The sequence below is a fragment of the Heterodontus francisci genome, chromosome 3 (genome assembly GCF_036365525.1).
Source record: "Heterodontus francisci isolate sHetFra1 chromosome 3, sHetFra1.hap1, whole genome shotgun sequence".
NCBI classification, from domain to species: Eukaryota; Metazoa; Chordata; class Chondrichthyes; order Heterodontiformes; family Heterodontidae; genus Heterodontus; species Heterodontus francisci.
The window spans coordinates 33,213,626-33,229,696 of NC_090373.1; the positions used below are offsets into that span (position 1 = coordinate 33,213,626).

Below are 16,071 nucleotides of genomic sequence, written 5' to 3' on the forward strand. Positions count from 1 at the left end.
GTCCCGGCCATGGGGAATGGCTATCTTGAGTTCAGGCTAGGAGAACCGTGCCATTATTTTTCAAGCAGTCAAGGGAAGAGACTTCACTTGTGGAATTGAGAAGTCTTTGCAACAGGGCTACTTGGTCAAGTCACATGCTTGAGCTGTGCGGTAAAGCCAGGCATTTAATGCATAGAAATACTTTCAGAAAAGCCACTAATGCTGCAGTTTATGCGAAGCCCAGGGTTAATCTGGCAGCCTGACTGAAAACTAACAAAGCACACAAATGTTCATGATTTCTTTGTCTTTCCATTGAACTTTTGCCTCAATTTTATTGTTACTCTAATGATCATTGAAACACTAAATTTAACAGCAAAGCAGGAGGCCAATTCAGCCCCTAATACCAGTGCCAGGTCTGAAAGATTATATCACTTTCTTATCCCCATTCCTCTCAGACCCATTCCCCCATTCCCTCTGATTGACCTCTCCCCTCAGACTCATTCCCCATTTACCACCATACCCTCTGTCTGACCTCTCCTTTCAGTACCAATTCCCATCACCGTACCCTCTATCTGACTAACGTCTCCTCTCAGTTCCATTCCCCATCACCCCTGTGCCCTCTCTCTGACTGACCTCTCCATCCCATTCCCCATCACCCATGTGCCCTCTCTCTGACTAACCTCTACTCCTCAGTCCCAATTCCCAGCACCCTGTACCCTCTCTCTGACTAACAAAGAACAAAGATAGAACAAAGATAATTACAGCACAGGAACAGGCCCTTCGGCCCTCCAAGCCTGCGCCGATCCAGATCCTCTCTCTAAACATGTCGCCTATTTTCTAAGGTTCTGTATCTCTTTTCTTCCTGCCCATTCATGTATCTGTCTAGATACATCTTAAAAGACTCCATCGTGCCCGCATCTACCACCTCCGCTGGCAATGCGTTCCAGGTGCCCACCACCCTCTGCGTAAAGAACTTTCCACGCATACCCCCCCTAAACTTTTCCCCTTTCACTTTGAACTCGTGTCCTCTAGTAATTGAAACCCCCACTCTGGGAAAAAGCCTCTTGCTATCCACCCTGTAACGGCTCCTCTCAGTCCCATTCCCCATCACCCTTGTGCCCTCTCTCTGACTAACCTCTACCACTCAGTCCCAATTCTCATCACCCTGTACCCTCTGTCTAACGTCTCCTCTCAGTCCCATTCCCCATCACCCTTGTGCCCTCTCTCTGACTGACCTCTTCCCCTCAGTCCCAATTCCCATCACCCTGTACCCTCTCTCTGACTAACCTCTACCCCTCAGTCCCAATTCCCATCACCCTGTACCCTCTCTCTGACTAACGTCTCCTCTCAGTCCCATTCCCATCACCCTGTACCCTCTCTCTGACTAACGTCTCCTCTCAGTCCCATCACCCTTGTGCCCTCTCTCGGACTGACCTCTTCTCTCAGTCCCATACCCCATCAACCCTGTGCCCTCTCTCTGACTGACCTCTCCCCTCAGTCCCATTCCCCATCATCCCGCGCCCTCTATCTGACTGACTTCTCCCCTCAGTCCCATTCCCAATCACCCTTGTGCCCTCTATCTGACTGACCTCTCCTCTCAGTCCCATTCCCCATCATCCCGCGCCCTCTATCTGACTGACCTCTCCTCTCAGTCCCATTTCCCATCACCCCTGTGCCCTCCCTCTGACTGACCTCTCCCTTCAGTCCCATTCACCATCACCTGTGCCCTCTCTCTGACTGACCTCTCCTCTCCGTCCCATTCCCCATGACCCGTGCCCTCTCTCTGACTGACCTCTCCTCTCAGTCCCATTCCACTGTCCTTTTCAATTTTCCTTTTTCAAATATTTAGCTCCTTCGCATTAAGGACTCTACACCTCCTACTGTTTCCATAGCCCAACATCCTACTGCAGTAAAAAAAACTTCCAATTGCTCCCCTTACTCTTTGGCTGATGAGCTGATCAGAAATTGATGCTCTCATGTTACTGACTCAGCTACCAGTACAACCTGCTTCCTAGAATGTCTCTTTCATTCTTTTTGAAGTTCTAAACTGACCATCTTACATACTGTATCCTCATGGTGTTTAAATGAAGATGCGCTACTCTTGATCTAGCCCAACAATCAGATATTGTTGAGCTCTCTTCTTCCCTCAGTAATTTCTCTCCTATGATCCATGCTTGGCATCATTTAACCCACTCCTTTTTCATTCTTTTCTTCTCGACCCAGGCACTGTCCTGCTCTAGAAGCCTCAACCCCTGACCGAGGTTCCTTGATATTTCCATTGACTGGAAAATGCTGCCCAAGTGGTGAAACCAATGTTATTGCCATTGGCTTGTTTTTTGCCAGTTTTCAGCAGGCTGATGGAGACAATCATGGCGAAAAGCAGCAGAGTTTGCCTCACCACACAGTGCACTGCTCCTGTACTCAGCTGATTTGTATCGGATGAGGTGCGCCTCTCTCAGGCCTAGCTGGAAGTGGAGGACACAGAAGGTTAATAACGGGAGAGGCGCAGTAGAGAAAGGACATGGAATTTTACTGTCAGAAAGCAATTTGGAAAACAGTAAGTAACTTACACGGGCTGCAGGTCCAGGTGGATGAACCCAGGTAAGAGATATGCTAGGGTTTTTCCAGTTCCTGTCTGTGCTATTCCAATCAGGTCAATCCCAAGTAGAATTACTGGCCATGCTTGAGACTGAAGCAGGAACACAATCCACACAAAACAAGATTAAGTCTCACTTGTATTAATAGAATGACCAGTTTATAGGAAGGCAGCTAAGGTGAAGTTTCCATACCTGGATAGGTGTTGGACGCTGGAACCCAACTCTCTTAATATTTGCCATAATCTCTGGATAATGCTGAAAAGCTTCCATAAATGTGCACACCGGATTAGGAATTTGTCGCTTTTTGCTCTCAATCATGTCTTCACATATTATATTGTTGTTTAATTTTCTATTAAAATAAGCATGTCAGTTCAGAGATTCTCGAGATGAACATTTTAACACAACTTTAAAAAAAAATTTGAAAGAGTACATCGCCTTCCAACCTCCCCTCAGGTCCTGAGGCCAAAAGGATAGACAACATGCCCCCAAATTTTCTCTCTCATTACTTTTAAACCAGCTGTGAGGGGGCATTGGTTGGACATAAAGGATGAAACTCTCCCTGCCTCAATTGGAAAACTCTGGTTAGAATCAGTGCCTCCCCATCTGTACAACTGGAGGAAGGAAGCAGAGAGCAAGAACACTCTGTAGGTACAGCTTGATACAATGCAACATTCCATCATATCAGGGATGTATCTCCCACAGTACAGTTTAAACATGCAATGCAAGTGAATACATGGAGTTTTACCAAATGCGGCAGTTCAGGATCGATGGTAAGGCAAACACCAGGGGGTTTCCAGGCATTAGTTAAAAGATGGACATCAGTCCCTTAGCCTTTAAGAAAATCATTCACACAAAAATCTTCACAAAGTAGAATGGGTGATACTGAAAGTTGCAGATGGACAGGATATTGAAACTTTAATTATACAGTATCCAAGCTTGTGGTTAATTCTAAAACGGTAATAACTTATGTTACCACAACTTCTTGTCTGGACAGCAGACAGACACAAGCGACAGATTACAAGAATGTGAAATTAGTCAACAGAAGCTCATATAAAAGATGCTTGCATGGACTTATTGTACAATTGTATGTATGGAGTCTTCCATTCCAGCCAAAAGTGGGAGCTTTAACACTTGCATAGCTGGCTTCAATCCACTGCTGGCTTAATTGTAATGTTATAGAACAAGTAATAGAATCGGAGGGAGTGCAATAAATTTCACCAGGTGGGACTGGCAGGTTCCAGCTCTTAGCCAACACATTTGTTCTGGACTCTGCTGAGTTTGGGATAATGTGGTCAGCTTTCTACTCCTAGTCATGACTGTGATTCACAGCCCAGCAGAGGCCAGGAGGTGGATAGCAGGGGTGATAATATGGGCACCTTTCTGGTTCCAGTCACACCTGTGATTAGCAGCCCAGTCGAGGGAGGGGGGTCTGAGGTGCAGCTTTCTGAGCAGCAGTGGAAACATTCTTGCAGCAAGTGTAGTCAAGGAGAGTGCTATGTGATGTGGCTGGTTAGAGCGTTAGTTGACTGGCATGAGGTGGCAACTCTCAAATGCACTCTGCCTGGTACCAGGTGTGTGAAAACAGGAAAAAGCATCCAATGATAGCAGCTAATACACAAGTATCACTGTACCTCCTCCTGCCACTGAACTCCTATTCGTTTTTGCAGTCTTAGACAACGGAGCAAAACACATAAAAGGACCCTCAAATAGTGGGCTTTCTGCATCGTCTGAAAAGGCAGAGTGAGAACACCAATGCACAGAGCTTGTGGGAGCAGGCACACACGCATACCCACGTGAGGGGCAGGCACCTTGCAGTATAAAAAAGTCGCCCATCAAATTTCAAAAGCAGAAAACAGGTACCATTTATTAAGTTCTTTATTGTCTCCTCATCTTGCAAAGACCCAGCATTTTGAAAACAGATTTGGTTGTGTGAATCCACATGAAAGACACAGAGCCCCCAAATCCTGGAACCTTCCAAATCACTCTTTTCCAAATCTATATCGACTTTCCAAAGTAACTGACTGTTAAAGAGCTGCTATTCATTATTAAAGAAGCTGCGATGGTGACAAAAAGGTAAGCTGACTGCTGACAATGGCACAGTGGGGATATGTGGGCAACATAGCTTCCTTTGTATTTGAAAACCCTGCCAATACATGATGGAGGAAGAAGAGTGGAATCAGCAGAGGTCAAGAGGTGGCAGCCAATGGTTGGTTGGAGAGACAAAAACTATATCTGAAAAGTTAAAATAGTCCAATTTTAATTTCAGGATTCAGGGATTCTAGGGAAGATTGTGTACATTGAGGGTGTGCAATCTAAAAGGAGTTGTGAATTTAAAGGCAAATCTTCAACAGGCCAAGTAACTTACTGCAGTAACTGACTTACTTCCCCAGAGGGCAGCATTTCCATTGCTCCAGAAGAACAGACAAATTGCAGTATTCCAGCTACATGGGCTGTGTGTTAAATGAATAGGATCTGTGTGTGATATATTGGACCGTACCAAATCATTTGCCGATCGCTGGCAAAACAGGTTAGTGTCAGATGAATTATGGGCATAGATCTGGAGAAGCACTGCAGAAAGTGTCTTAAATTACACCGAATATTCCAAATATGGCTACAGCCTTTAACATAATAAGACATCCCAAGACGCTTCACAGAAGCGTTACAAAGCAAACTCTGACACCAAGCCGCATAAGATGATGTTAGGACAGATGACCAAAAGCTTGGTCAAAGAGGTAGTTTTAAGGAGCGTCTTAAAGAAGGAAAGCAAGGAAGAGGGGTGCAGAGGTTTTGGGAGAGAATTCCAGAGCTTAGGGCGTTGGCATCTGAAGACACGACCATCAATGGTGGAGCAATTAAAACCTAGGATATGTAAGAGGCCAAAATTGGAGTAGGGCAAGGGTTGTGGGGCTGGAGGAGATTACAGAGATAGAATGGGGAAAGACCATGGAGGGATTTGAAAACAAGGATGAAAATTTTAAAATTGTGGTGTTGCTTAACCGGAAGCCAATGTAGGTCAGCAAGCACAGGGGCGATGGGCGAATGGGACTTGGTGGGAGTTGGGCACGGGTAGCAGAGTTTTGGATGACCTCAAGTTTATGGAGGGTAGAATGTGGGAGACCAGTCAGGAGTGCGTTAGATTAGTTAAGTTTACTTTGACTGATAATCAATCGCCCTTGAAATAGACCCCAATACAATAAGCCTTGTTGATCAACAGGATACTTAAGGGAATGGCCAAAAATTACCTCAAATCTTTTTCCAATTTTGGATATTTATGCATAGAATACATATCTTCTGTTCCAATGCAAACATTAGGTGTATCTCCATTTAAATTCATCTGCTGCTGCTCAGTCCCTTCCCTTAGTCTAGATACTTTGAATGTCGTCCATTCCGTTACACCATGCACTTCACCATAGAGCTTAGTGTCATCAGCAAGTTTCAGATTATAAATACCTTTACCAACCCGCAACCAGTAAGGTTTCCACAACAGATTGCTGCTGGATTTCACTCAATACTGCCCTCCCCCCATATCAACATAACTTCCTATTTATCATTGTTAGCTTCTACTTTCCACTGCTAATCAGGCTTTCAATTCAATTAGATATTTTTAAATGAACTCCTTAGGGTATAGCTTGTGAGACCGTGTGGCCACAGACCTACTCCAATGATGAGCAGCGAAGGCCTAGAGTAGTAACGATGCCACATTACGATTTATAACCAGTAATGGGTTCTGCCAACTGACAGTCAAGCCACAGGAGAGTGGGAATAAACAAGAGAACAAACAGTGATAGAGGAAGAGAGACTGATCTTAAAACAGATGGGGGGGTGCACAGGGGTGAGGGGAGGAGTGAGACAGACATTCATTGCAGAATATCCTCCGCTGTTACCTCTAGTGAGGGAGATATGAGTGGGAATTAAATGTGCTTTCAGTGGAACCTAGCCAATCATTGCTCTAGGAGTTTCAGGACACAAAGAAAAAAATGGGCTAGTAAGTTCAGATTATTGCTTTAGTAAAACACTGCCACTGAATTCAGCCAATCTTTTGCTAGCTTCTCATAGGCAGGAAACAAAAAATAAGATTCATTCGCTATCTACACTATAACCTTTTCACCTTTCCTCTCAAACTAACTAACTGTTAGACTACTAATAAAATGTGTTAGCACTGCACTAACATTCTTTTGCCACATCCATCTGAGGCCCTTTAAATAGTCAGAAATGCAGATCACTAATGTTAATCTTCCTTTCACCTAATGCTCAGCTCTAGCCTTCCTGATCGAAACACCAGCACCTGCAAGTTCCCCTCCAAGCCACACACCATTCTGACTTGGAACTATATTGCTGATCCTTCAATGTCGCTGGATCAAAATCCTGGAACTCCCTCCCTAATAGCACTGTGGGTGTAACTACACCACATGGACTGCAGTGGTTCAAGGCGGTGGCTCACCACCACCTTCTCAAGGGCAATGAGGGATAGGAAATAAATACTGGCCTAGCCAGCGATTCCCACATCCCATGAACAAATAAAAAGTTATATCAGCTTCTTAGCTTTCCAAATTATAATGAACATATAAACCTGTCTCTTGCTCTCTCCTAAACAACTTGTTTCTAACCTGTAAGATCATCCACTTTTTAATCTCAGAAAGACAAATCAGAATTTTATTTTAAATCAAGAGACTAGGAGCTGTGGCGGAGCGAATGGATTGGATGTCCATGCGCCCCAATCACCGAAAGCGAGAGCAGAGGTACATAAACTAATCCAAGACTAATGGATATGCTGGCCTTCATCTCAACTGCATTGGAACAAAAAGAGTGGAAGTGATGTTTCAGTTCTACAGAGCCAGGTCAGACCTCATCTGGAGTAACTGCATTCAGTTTTGGACACCACGTCTCAGGAAGGATATGCTGGCCTTGGAGTGGGGTGGGGGGGGAGGGGTGGTGGGTGCAGGAGGAAGATTCACCAGAATGATACAAAAATGTACCGAGTTAAATTAGGAGGACAATTTGCCTAAACTTAGTTTGCATTTACTTGAGTTTAGAAGGTTGAGGGGTGATCTAATCAAGGTATTTGAAATAATAAAATGATTCGATGGGATAAATAAAAAGAAATTATTTCCTCTGATGAGGGAATGAGAACAAGGAGATACAATCTTAAGATAAGAGCTAGGCCATTCAGGAGTGAAATCAGGAGGCACTTTTCCATAAAAAGGGTAGCGGAAAACAAGAATTCTCTCCCACAAAAGGCTTCACATGCTGGGGGTTAATTGGATTTTTGTCAGGTAAAAGTATGAAGGGATATGGAGCAAAGATGGGCAAGTTAAGGTGCAGATCAACTGTGATCTAACTGAATGGAGACACAGGCTCAAGGGGCTAAATGGCCTCCTCCTGTTCCTAGGCACCTACATGACAAGGATGCAAAAACTGTGAGAAAGATAAACTCAGCACACTGAGTGGTGTAGACAGAGCTCGCAGTTAAATTTCAAACAAGTTTACAGCAGTTTTACAAAACTAAAATATCTGCACTTACATATCATCACTCAAAACGTCTCCAATCATTTTACATATTGTATTACTTCTAAATGTGGAGACAAATGGCATTTAAATTTAATAGCATGGAGTTGACAACTTGGATGCGATTGTGATCTGGCTGCAAATTGCACCCATTTGGAAAAGTGTTTTATTTATTTATTTAGAGATACAGCACTGAAACAGGCCCTTCGGCCCACCGGGTCTGTACCGACCAACAACCACCCATTTATACTAATCCTACATTAATCCCATATTCCTATCACATCCCTTCAATTCCCCTACCGCCTACCTACACTAGGGCCAATTTCCCTATCAACCTGCAAGTCTTTGGCTGTGGGAGGAAACCGGAGCACCCAGCGGAAACCCACGCGGTCACAGGGAGAACTTGCAAACTCCGCACAGGCAGTACCCAGAATCGAACCCGGGTCGCTGCAGCTGTGAGGCTGCGGTGCTAACCGAATGCAAAATCTGCCATGAACCAGCATGATCGAGCAGCATTTTAGTATGTAAACATTGGAAAAAAAATTGCTTTATATTAAGGAGTGGTAACTTGGTGTAGTTTTATCAATACAGCTAAAAATGGATTGATCACAAAAAAAAACATTTTTAATCACTATCAATTCTCTACCTGAGTGTAACCCAATTTTAAATTGCTGAAAATTACTTTCAACAAATATACAAAACCATTTGGTTATATTAGGGGTACAGCCATCAATTTCTTAGTAAATTAAATCATTTTTAAATTGAAAAAGCTTTTGAATTGTGCCTACTTGTGTCCTCATGCCCAAAAGAACCAGTCTCTTTGAAGATCCACAAATGGGCACAATTAGTGAAAACTCCCAATGTGATTAATTCATCTTGGGGCCTGGGCTGGCTTCTGCTACTATCTTTTTAAAACAAGCACGAAGAATCATGGAAACAAGACATGTGTTGATCGCAATTTGTGCTTAAGATTATGAGATTGTACCAGTTACAACAATTTCAGACGAATTACAACAAAAAACCAGTGCAATCAAGCAGAAACTCTACCCCATAAAAACGAAATGTAAACTTTGTTCACTGCGCAAAATATGTGACCCAAGTACAGTCTAATCCAGTTCATTGGAAGTTGAGTTTTACTTCAAAAAAATGGAACTATCCTGTAATGTGAAGGACGTAATTTAAATGAACAGCACAGGAGGGACTTTTTAATTCAAATTAAAATGGAGTAGACGGAATACAATGACCAGATCAGAATTAGCACAGGTCAAAGGAAGGATTGAAAGGACCAAACTCAAGCCTTGCTCTCTCTCAGGGTGGAATTACAAGAAGTGCTAAGAGTAAATATATTGCTCTTGCCAAGAGAGAGACTGAAAAAGATTGGTAACTCTACAGCTAGCAGCTCTTCCCATCTGGTAACGAGGCAACTCCCTGTTTAAAATGACTCTTTAGAGACTGGGCTGTTAACGTAACGGTGGAAAGTTCTGCTTTAGGATAATGAACTCCTGACCCTGGTCCACCTGGAATTGCTTGTGTGAAAAGTCCACCGGAGCCAGAAAATGGAACTCAGGCCCAGTTCTTCCCACACAAATACCATGCTACTTATCAGAACTCTCGTTGCAGCTTCCAAAAAATACAACAGCAAGGAAGGTGGTTACTGAGATCTGACTGCACAAAAACAGAACCACATCTGCCAGAATAATCACTTGACAGTGTAGCAATTAGGGAAAAGAAAGCCACTAAAACACAGATGGTAAAAGCAATAATTTTCCTTTGCTGTCAGTGAGAAGCCTGCCACATTTCATAAAATGGAGGGCATGCAAACAGCTGATAATAGCTAGAGTGCAAAAGCCACTGCTCAAACATGAGAACAATTAGGTGCCTTGGAACTAAATCCACTTGCTTTTAGCTTCGAGTCCAAGGACTGCGCAACACTCCAATCAAGTGAAATCAGTTGGACAAGACAGGTCACTCCACACTTGGCCCGGAAATGCAGCACGTACACAAGAAAAGACTTGTATTAACATAGCAACTTTCACAAATCCAGGATGTTCAAGCCACTTCACAGTCAATGAAATACTTTTTTTTTTGGAAGTGCTGTCACTGTTGCAATGCAGGAAATGCAGTAGCCAATTTGCACACAGTAAGATCCCATAAACAGCAATGCGATAAATGATCAGATAATCTGTTTTCATGATGTTGGTTGAGGGATAAATATTGATGGAAACACAGGAGAATGCCCTGCTCTTCTTCAAAATAGTGCAATGGGATCTTTTATGCCCACCCAAGGCAGCAGATGGGGCTTTGGTTTAATGCCCAATCTGAAAAATGGCATCTCTGACAATGCAGCCCACCCTCGGGACGGCCCAGTCAATGGCGCAAACTGCCCTCAGGATTGCCCGCACCCCCGCCCCCACAGCGCAGCCTGCCCTTGGTACTGCCCCTCCAACAGTGTAGCCTGCTCTCAGTTCTGACCCTCTGACAGTGCAGCACTCTCTCAGTCCTGTCTTGAGAGTGTCGGTCTAGATTATGTGCTTGAATCTCTGGAGTGAGACTTGAACTTACAACCTGCAAACTCAGAGGCGAAAATGTTGCCCACTGAGCCATGACCAATGTACCCTCTAATTTATTTTGGAGTGAGCTGCCGATTTGTTTAAGTGCTCGGGCCTTTTAAATTTTTTTGCAGGCCACACTGGCGGTAGCTTAAAGGGACCAGCTTGTATGTGGCCTGCAATGCGTTTGGACTCAAGAATGGAAAAGCAGCAGATTCTGCAACTTGGCCCATTTGAATTATATTGCGTCCCAATGTAGCAAAGGTATGACTGAGTTTTGGACATACAGGACTGCAGACCAGATCGCCAGATAAATGCTGAAGAACTGCAGAAGGAAAAAGGAGATCTTAATCTTTTTACTTGTTGGAATTAAACTCAAACCACTCAGTAATGTTTTGGAATACGTATCTCTGAATTTGTATTGTCAGATTCCAGAAATGAATTACCTCCAATTTGTAACTTCTTCTGGGGTCATATTGACAACTGTCTCAGCTTCGATGTAGAAGTTTTTTTTAATAGGTGAAAGGCCTTAACGCAAAAAGAGAAAGTTGTTATTGGTAAATCTGATTCTTTCTGGTCAACCTTAATATGGGCTATGGATACTCAGCCTCGGCCCTCACTGGTGACCAGGGTTTCAGAGTGTTTGTGTAATGAGGCAGCAGGGAAATACCAACCAGCCCACTTCATAGCTTCGTATTTCTCCTTATTTTCACGCAATGAGTTCCAGTTGATGACAGGACGGGGCGAGTTCACACTGCCACATTTGGCTGAGTAACCGTCAGAGCTGGTCCTTGCACTGCTGCTCGATTTTGATGCAATGCCTTCAGAGGGATGGGCGAGAAAAGAAAGGAAGGAAAAAAGAAACATTTAATGCTGATTTCCAACAGCCTGTGTACTTCTTTTCACATCTGCGATGTCAGAATGAGTTGATGCTACAGCTGGGATCCAGAGATCTGCAGCACACCACCAACCCGTACAGACTTACAGCACAATAAACTCTGGCCATACACACCATGGCAGTTCACCTAGACAGAGCACCCTTTGCACAATTACCCTTAGAATAAAGGATAGCAGCAGGGACTGTAATCTGTTCGAGGGGACTCCATAAACCCGAACACAAAGCTGGACTGGCCTGTGACAGATTCTGAAATCCACGATTATATGACAGGCATCACGAACCAAACCTCAGGATCAGGTTTATCACAGCAACTTTCAATCGATATGATGATTCTGTTTTGTCAATCAGTGGAGACACTCCCCATCCCACCCAATAGTCAGACAGTGCGAACACTACTACCACCACTCCCCCCTGCCCCAGGTCAGTCAGTGTGGGTTTTCCCCAAAAACACCACTACCTCCCAGCCCACACGAATCCAGTCAGTCAGTGTGGGCATTCCCCTCCCCCACGCTCCCCGAGTCAATCTGAGCGGACAGGCAGTGAACATTCTGAATAGAGTGGAGTTCACAAAGCTTTGCAATAAAGTTGAAGCAACATGACAAACGATAACTCATCCCAAAAAATGAAGCGTGTAACCTTCGTGCAGAAATAAGGACCTCTCAGACTTACTTCGCTCAGTCCTCCTAGCTCCATTCAACACATCTGTATTTCTCCTCTCAACAAGATTCTCAATCAGTTCCTTGGCTTTCATCTGGGCCCCATGACTGCCAAAAAGCTTCACTTCCACTTCAAAGTCTCCTTTTAATATCTAGCATGAAAAATAAATAAATATATATGAACAGCCCAGTGCCCCCAGAATGGGGCAAAGTAACTTATTCTGCATCTAGTCCATGCCTGTGCTGACACTTTAGGACACTGAGACACAACAGGCTCCATTCTCCTTATCAATGGCGTACAACCTTTGGCGCATTAGTGAGCTGCTCATATCAAGTGTTGGGATGAGTGGCAGTCTAATCCAGATCTGCTGCATTCAACCTTCAAAAGAAGCTCGGTTCTGTTTCAAGAGGCACATAATCTTTAACCTCATTATTTCAGTGCTCCAACTGATGTTTGCCCTGCTTTTAAGAACGGTGAATGTTTTAGAATTGATGTAGGTTTGCTTTTTGTTTTCAGTTGATTAAATGTTGCTTCTACTGTAGGCTGCATCATTGCACCCAAGAAGTAAGATTTGTGCAGAACGTTCAGTGGAACATCCTCCTTGCTTTGAACAGCAGTGCCCTTCTCACAGTCTACATGCTAAGCAAATTCACTAGACGCAAGGGTTACTCAGTATCAGGTTGAGTGCCACAGTTCTACGCTTCACTGATAGCTTTCATCTGCTCTACATATCCTGGAATTGCTCTATCATCTTCGAGCACTCCTTTTCTTTTTCCTCAATGAATAAGAGGAAGAATGGGCAAATGTAATCCCAGTTCCAGCTCTCTCCCACAGCTAGATGGAGCAGCAGGTCTGGAGCAGGTCACACTTCAGGAGTAGGTGGCCTGTCAATGGACTGTCAGATTGTTAGCACCACTGTGTCAAATGTTTCCATCGCAACCACTCTACCAAGTAACAGCTGAACTGAACTACGCACCCAGAGCAGTCCTCAACTCACATCTAGTGGGGGAGAGGATAGTGTCAGTGGAAATGGGAAAAACACTCACAACCAGGGGACACTGATTTATAATGACTGCATAGATCAAATACCATTTTTATTACATCAGAGTCTTGAGTCTGTAGAAGTGTTGTCAAGATCACATCCACCTATCCTTGTACAGCTTTGATTATGGTACATAAACAAACTACCATTCTGGTGACTTTATTCGTCAGAACTTGCTTTACCTGGGATCCGGAAAGTTTCTGCTAATGTTTTGGGAATCACACTCCACGACTGTGTCTAGATCAGAACCAATTCTAGCTTTGAGAAAGTTCTCAGCGAGTTCTTACCTGTATTTTTGATCCTGATGTTTCTTCCAGCTCACGTATTTTGGATCCCCCTCGACCTAAACAGACATAAAATGTTACATCAAACCCTAAGCTAGATAGTGCTGCTGAACAAAGACCTGTAAAGGTAATTGACTGAGTTAAAGTTATCTTGGGACACTAGGTCTGACTCTCAATGCTTAGACCAAACCCACCTCCTTTGACATTGCATGATCAGGGGCTTTCCAACAGTAGGACCTCACAAACACCACAGCAGATTATTGGAGTAGGAGGCATCAAATAGATCAGTAAAGACTAATGTAAAGGGACTGGACACTAGAAACTAAGTGAATCCTGCATGTCGTGCCAATGCTGTCTGCTACTGCTCCATATTTAAACAGACCAGCCTAGAAATTGGCTTGCCCTATGCCTGTATTAAAGGCGTAAATCAGGCTAAGGCTCCAATATGGCGGATAGCAAGTGCACACACATTATGCTCCAGAAGTCCACCACCCACCATACTGGTAAAGGCTCCTTGATAGGCAGCCAAGGCGTGCACCTGAAATAGGGGCTAGATCCTTTAGATAAGCAAATAGTGGGACTATCACATGTTTCATGCCCCCTTTGCAAAACTGGATTGCAAGTGATGGCAGTTGGTGTCCTGCCTAGCGTGAGAACTTCCTTCAGGTGCTTGGCAGCCTTCATGGGGCCGCCCAAGAAGGAAGTGCCAACTTTTGTTGCTTCCATTATAGTGAAGCCAGGAGAAGCAGGTAAGCTCACTGCAGCTCCACATTAAACTAGAGCACTGATGGCAACCACTAGTCCTCTTCCCGCATGGAGAGGAGAGAATATCGAGTCATAGAGTGATACAGCACCGAAACAGGCCCTTCGGCCCACCGAGTCCGCACTGACCATCAGTGGCCCATAAATGACCCATTTATACTAATCCTACATTAATCCCATTTTCCCTCTCACATCCCCACCTTCCCTCAGTTTTCTTACCACCTACCTACACTAGGGGCAATTTTTACAATGGCCAATTTACCTATCAACCCACAAGTTTTTGACATGTGGCAGGAAACTGGAGCACCTGGAGGAAACCCACGCGATCATAGAGAGAACTTGCAAACTCCGCACAGGCAGTACCCAGAACCAAACCTGGGTCGCTGGAGCTGTGAGGCTGCGGTGCTAGCCACTGTACCACCCTAAATGTGGAGGGGGGAGAGGAGTGGAGCTATTTACCAGGGTATCAACGCCCTGGTATTTACTCCAGGTTATGATTATGCAGAGTGAACATGGTTTTATGAAAGGGAAATCAAGCTTGACAAATTTATTGGAGTTTTTTGAGAATGTAACTAGTAGGGTCGCAACATAGAAACAGGTTTAGCTCCTCAAGCCTGTTCTGCCATTTAATGAGATCATGCCTGATCTGCAGCCGAATTCCATTTCCCTCCTTTGCCTCATATCCTTTAATACCTTCAATTAACAAAAATCTATCAATCACAAGAATAAAAATTAACAATTGATCCGTCAATTATCATTTGCGGAAGAGAGTTCCGAACTTCTTCCACTCTTTGTGTGTAGAAACATTTTCCAATTTCACTCCTGAACGGAGTTTCTAATTGTTACACTATGCCCCCAGTCCTAGACTCCCTAACCAGCAGTAGTAGTTTCTACTTACCCTATCTGTTCTCCTTAATATCTTGACAACTTTGATCAAATCACACCTTAACTGTCTAAATTCCAGGGAATACAACCCTAGTTTATATAACCTCTCCTCCTAATTTAACCCTTGGGGTCTAGGTATCATTCTGATAAATCTACGCTGCACTTCCTCCAAGGCCAATATATCCTTCCTAAGATTTGGTGCCTAGAAATGCTCACAGTACTCCTGGTGTGTTCTAATTCGGCCTTGTAGTTGTGCCATAACTTCAATCCTCCTGCATTCTAGTCTTCTAGATATAACAGCCTGTATTCCATTAGCCTTTTTGATTATTTTCTGTACCTGTCCATGACATTTTAATGATCTATGTACATAGATCTCCAAGTCTCTTTGGACCTGAACAGTTTCTAGCTTTTTACCATTCAGAAAGTACCCTGTTCTATCCTTATCAGGTCCAAAGTGGATGACCTCACATTTGTCTATATTGAAATCCATTTGCCACAATTTTGCCCACTTAATCTATTCATATCTTTGCAATGTTATGCTTCCACCTACACTACTTACAATGCCACCTATCTTTGTGTCATCGACAAACTTGGATATGTGGCTTTCTATCCCATCATCTCAGTTGTTAATATAGTGAATAGTTGAGGCTCCAGTACAGACCTGGTGGGACACCACTTGACACATTCTGCCAATTAGTATACTTGCCTATTATACCTACTCTGTCTCCTGCCACTCAGCAGATTTCCGAACCAAGTCAATAATTTGTCTTCAATTCCATGAGCTTCAACTTTAGCTAAAAGTCTCTTATGAGGGATTTTATTAGCTACCTTCTGGAAGTCCATATAAATAACATCCATAGACATTGCCCTGTCCACTACTTTAGTTACATCTTCAAAATATTCTATCAGGTTT

General features: G+C 43.8%; 1 protein-coding gene across 2 annotated transcripts in view; it reads right to left on the bottom strand.

Annotated features, from left to right (window-relative positions):
- Nucleotides 1-16,071, bottom strand: part of ddx43 (DEAD (Asp-Glu-Ala-Asp) box polypeptide 43) — a 63,151-nt gene that overhangs the window by 32,274 nt on the left and 14,806 nt on the right. For both annotated transcript variants that reach the window (XM_068021214.1, XM_068021205.1), the window contains exons 2-7: nucleotides 13,515-13,570; nucleotides 12,198-12,336; nucleotides 11,305-11,451; nucleotides 11,077-11,158; nucleotides 2,769-2,925; nucleotides 2,550-2,668 (exon numbers count right to left, since the gene is read on the bottom strand). In XM_068021214.1, coding sequence (XP_067877315.1) covers nucleotides 2,550-2,668; nucleotides 2,769-2,925; nucleotides 11,077-11,158; nucleotides 11,305-11,451; nucleotides 12,198-12,336; nucleotides 13,515-13,570 — 700 coding nt within the window. The remainder of the gene's footprint in view (nucleotides 1-2,549; nucleotides 2,669-2,768; nucleotides 2,926-11,076; nucleotides 11,159-11,304; nucleotides 11,452-12,197; nucleotides 12,337-13,514; nucleotides 13,571-16,071) is intronic.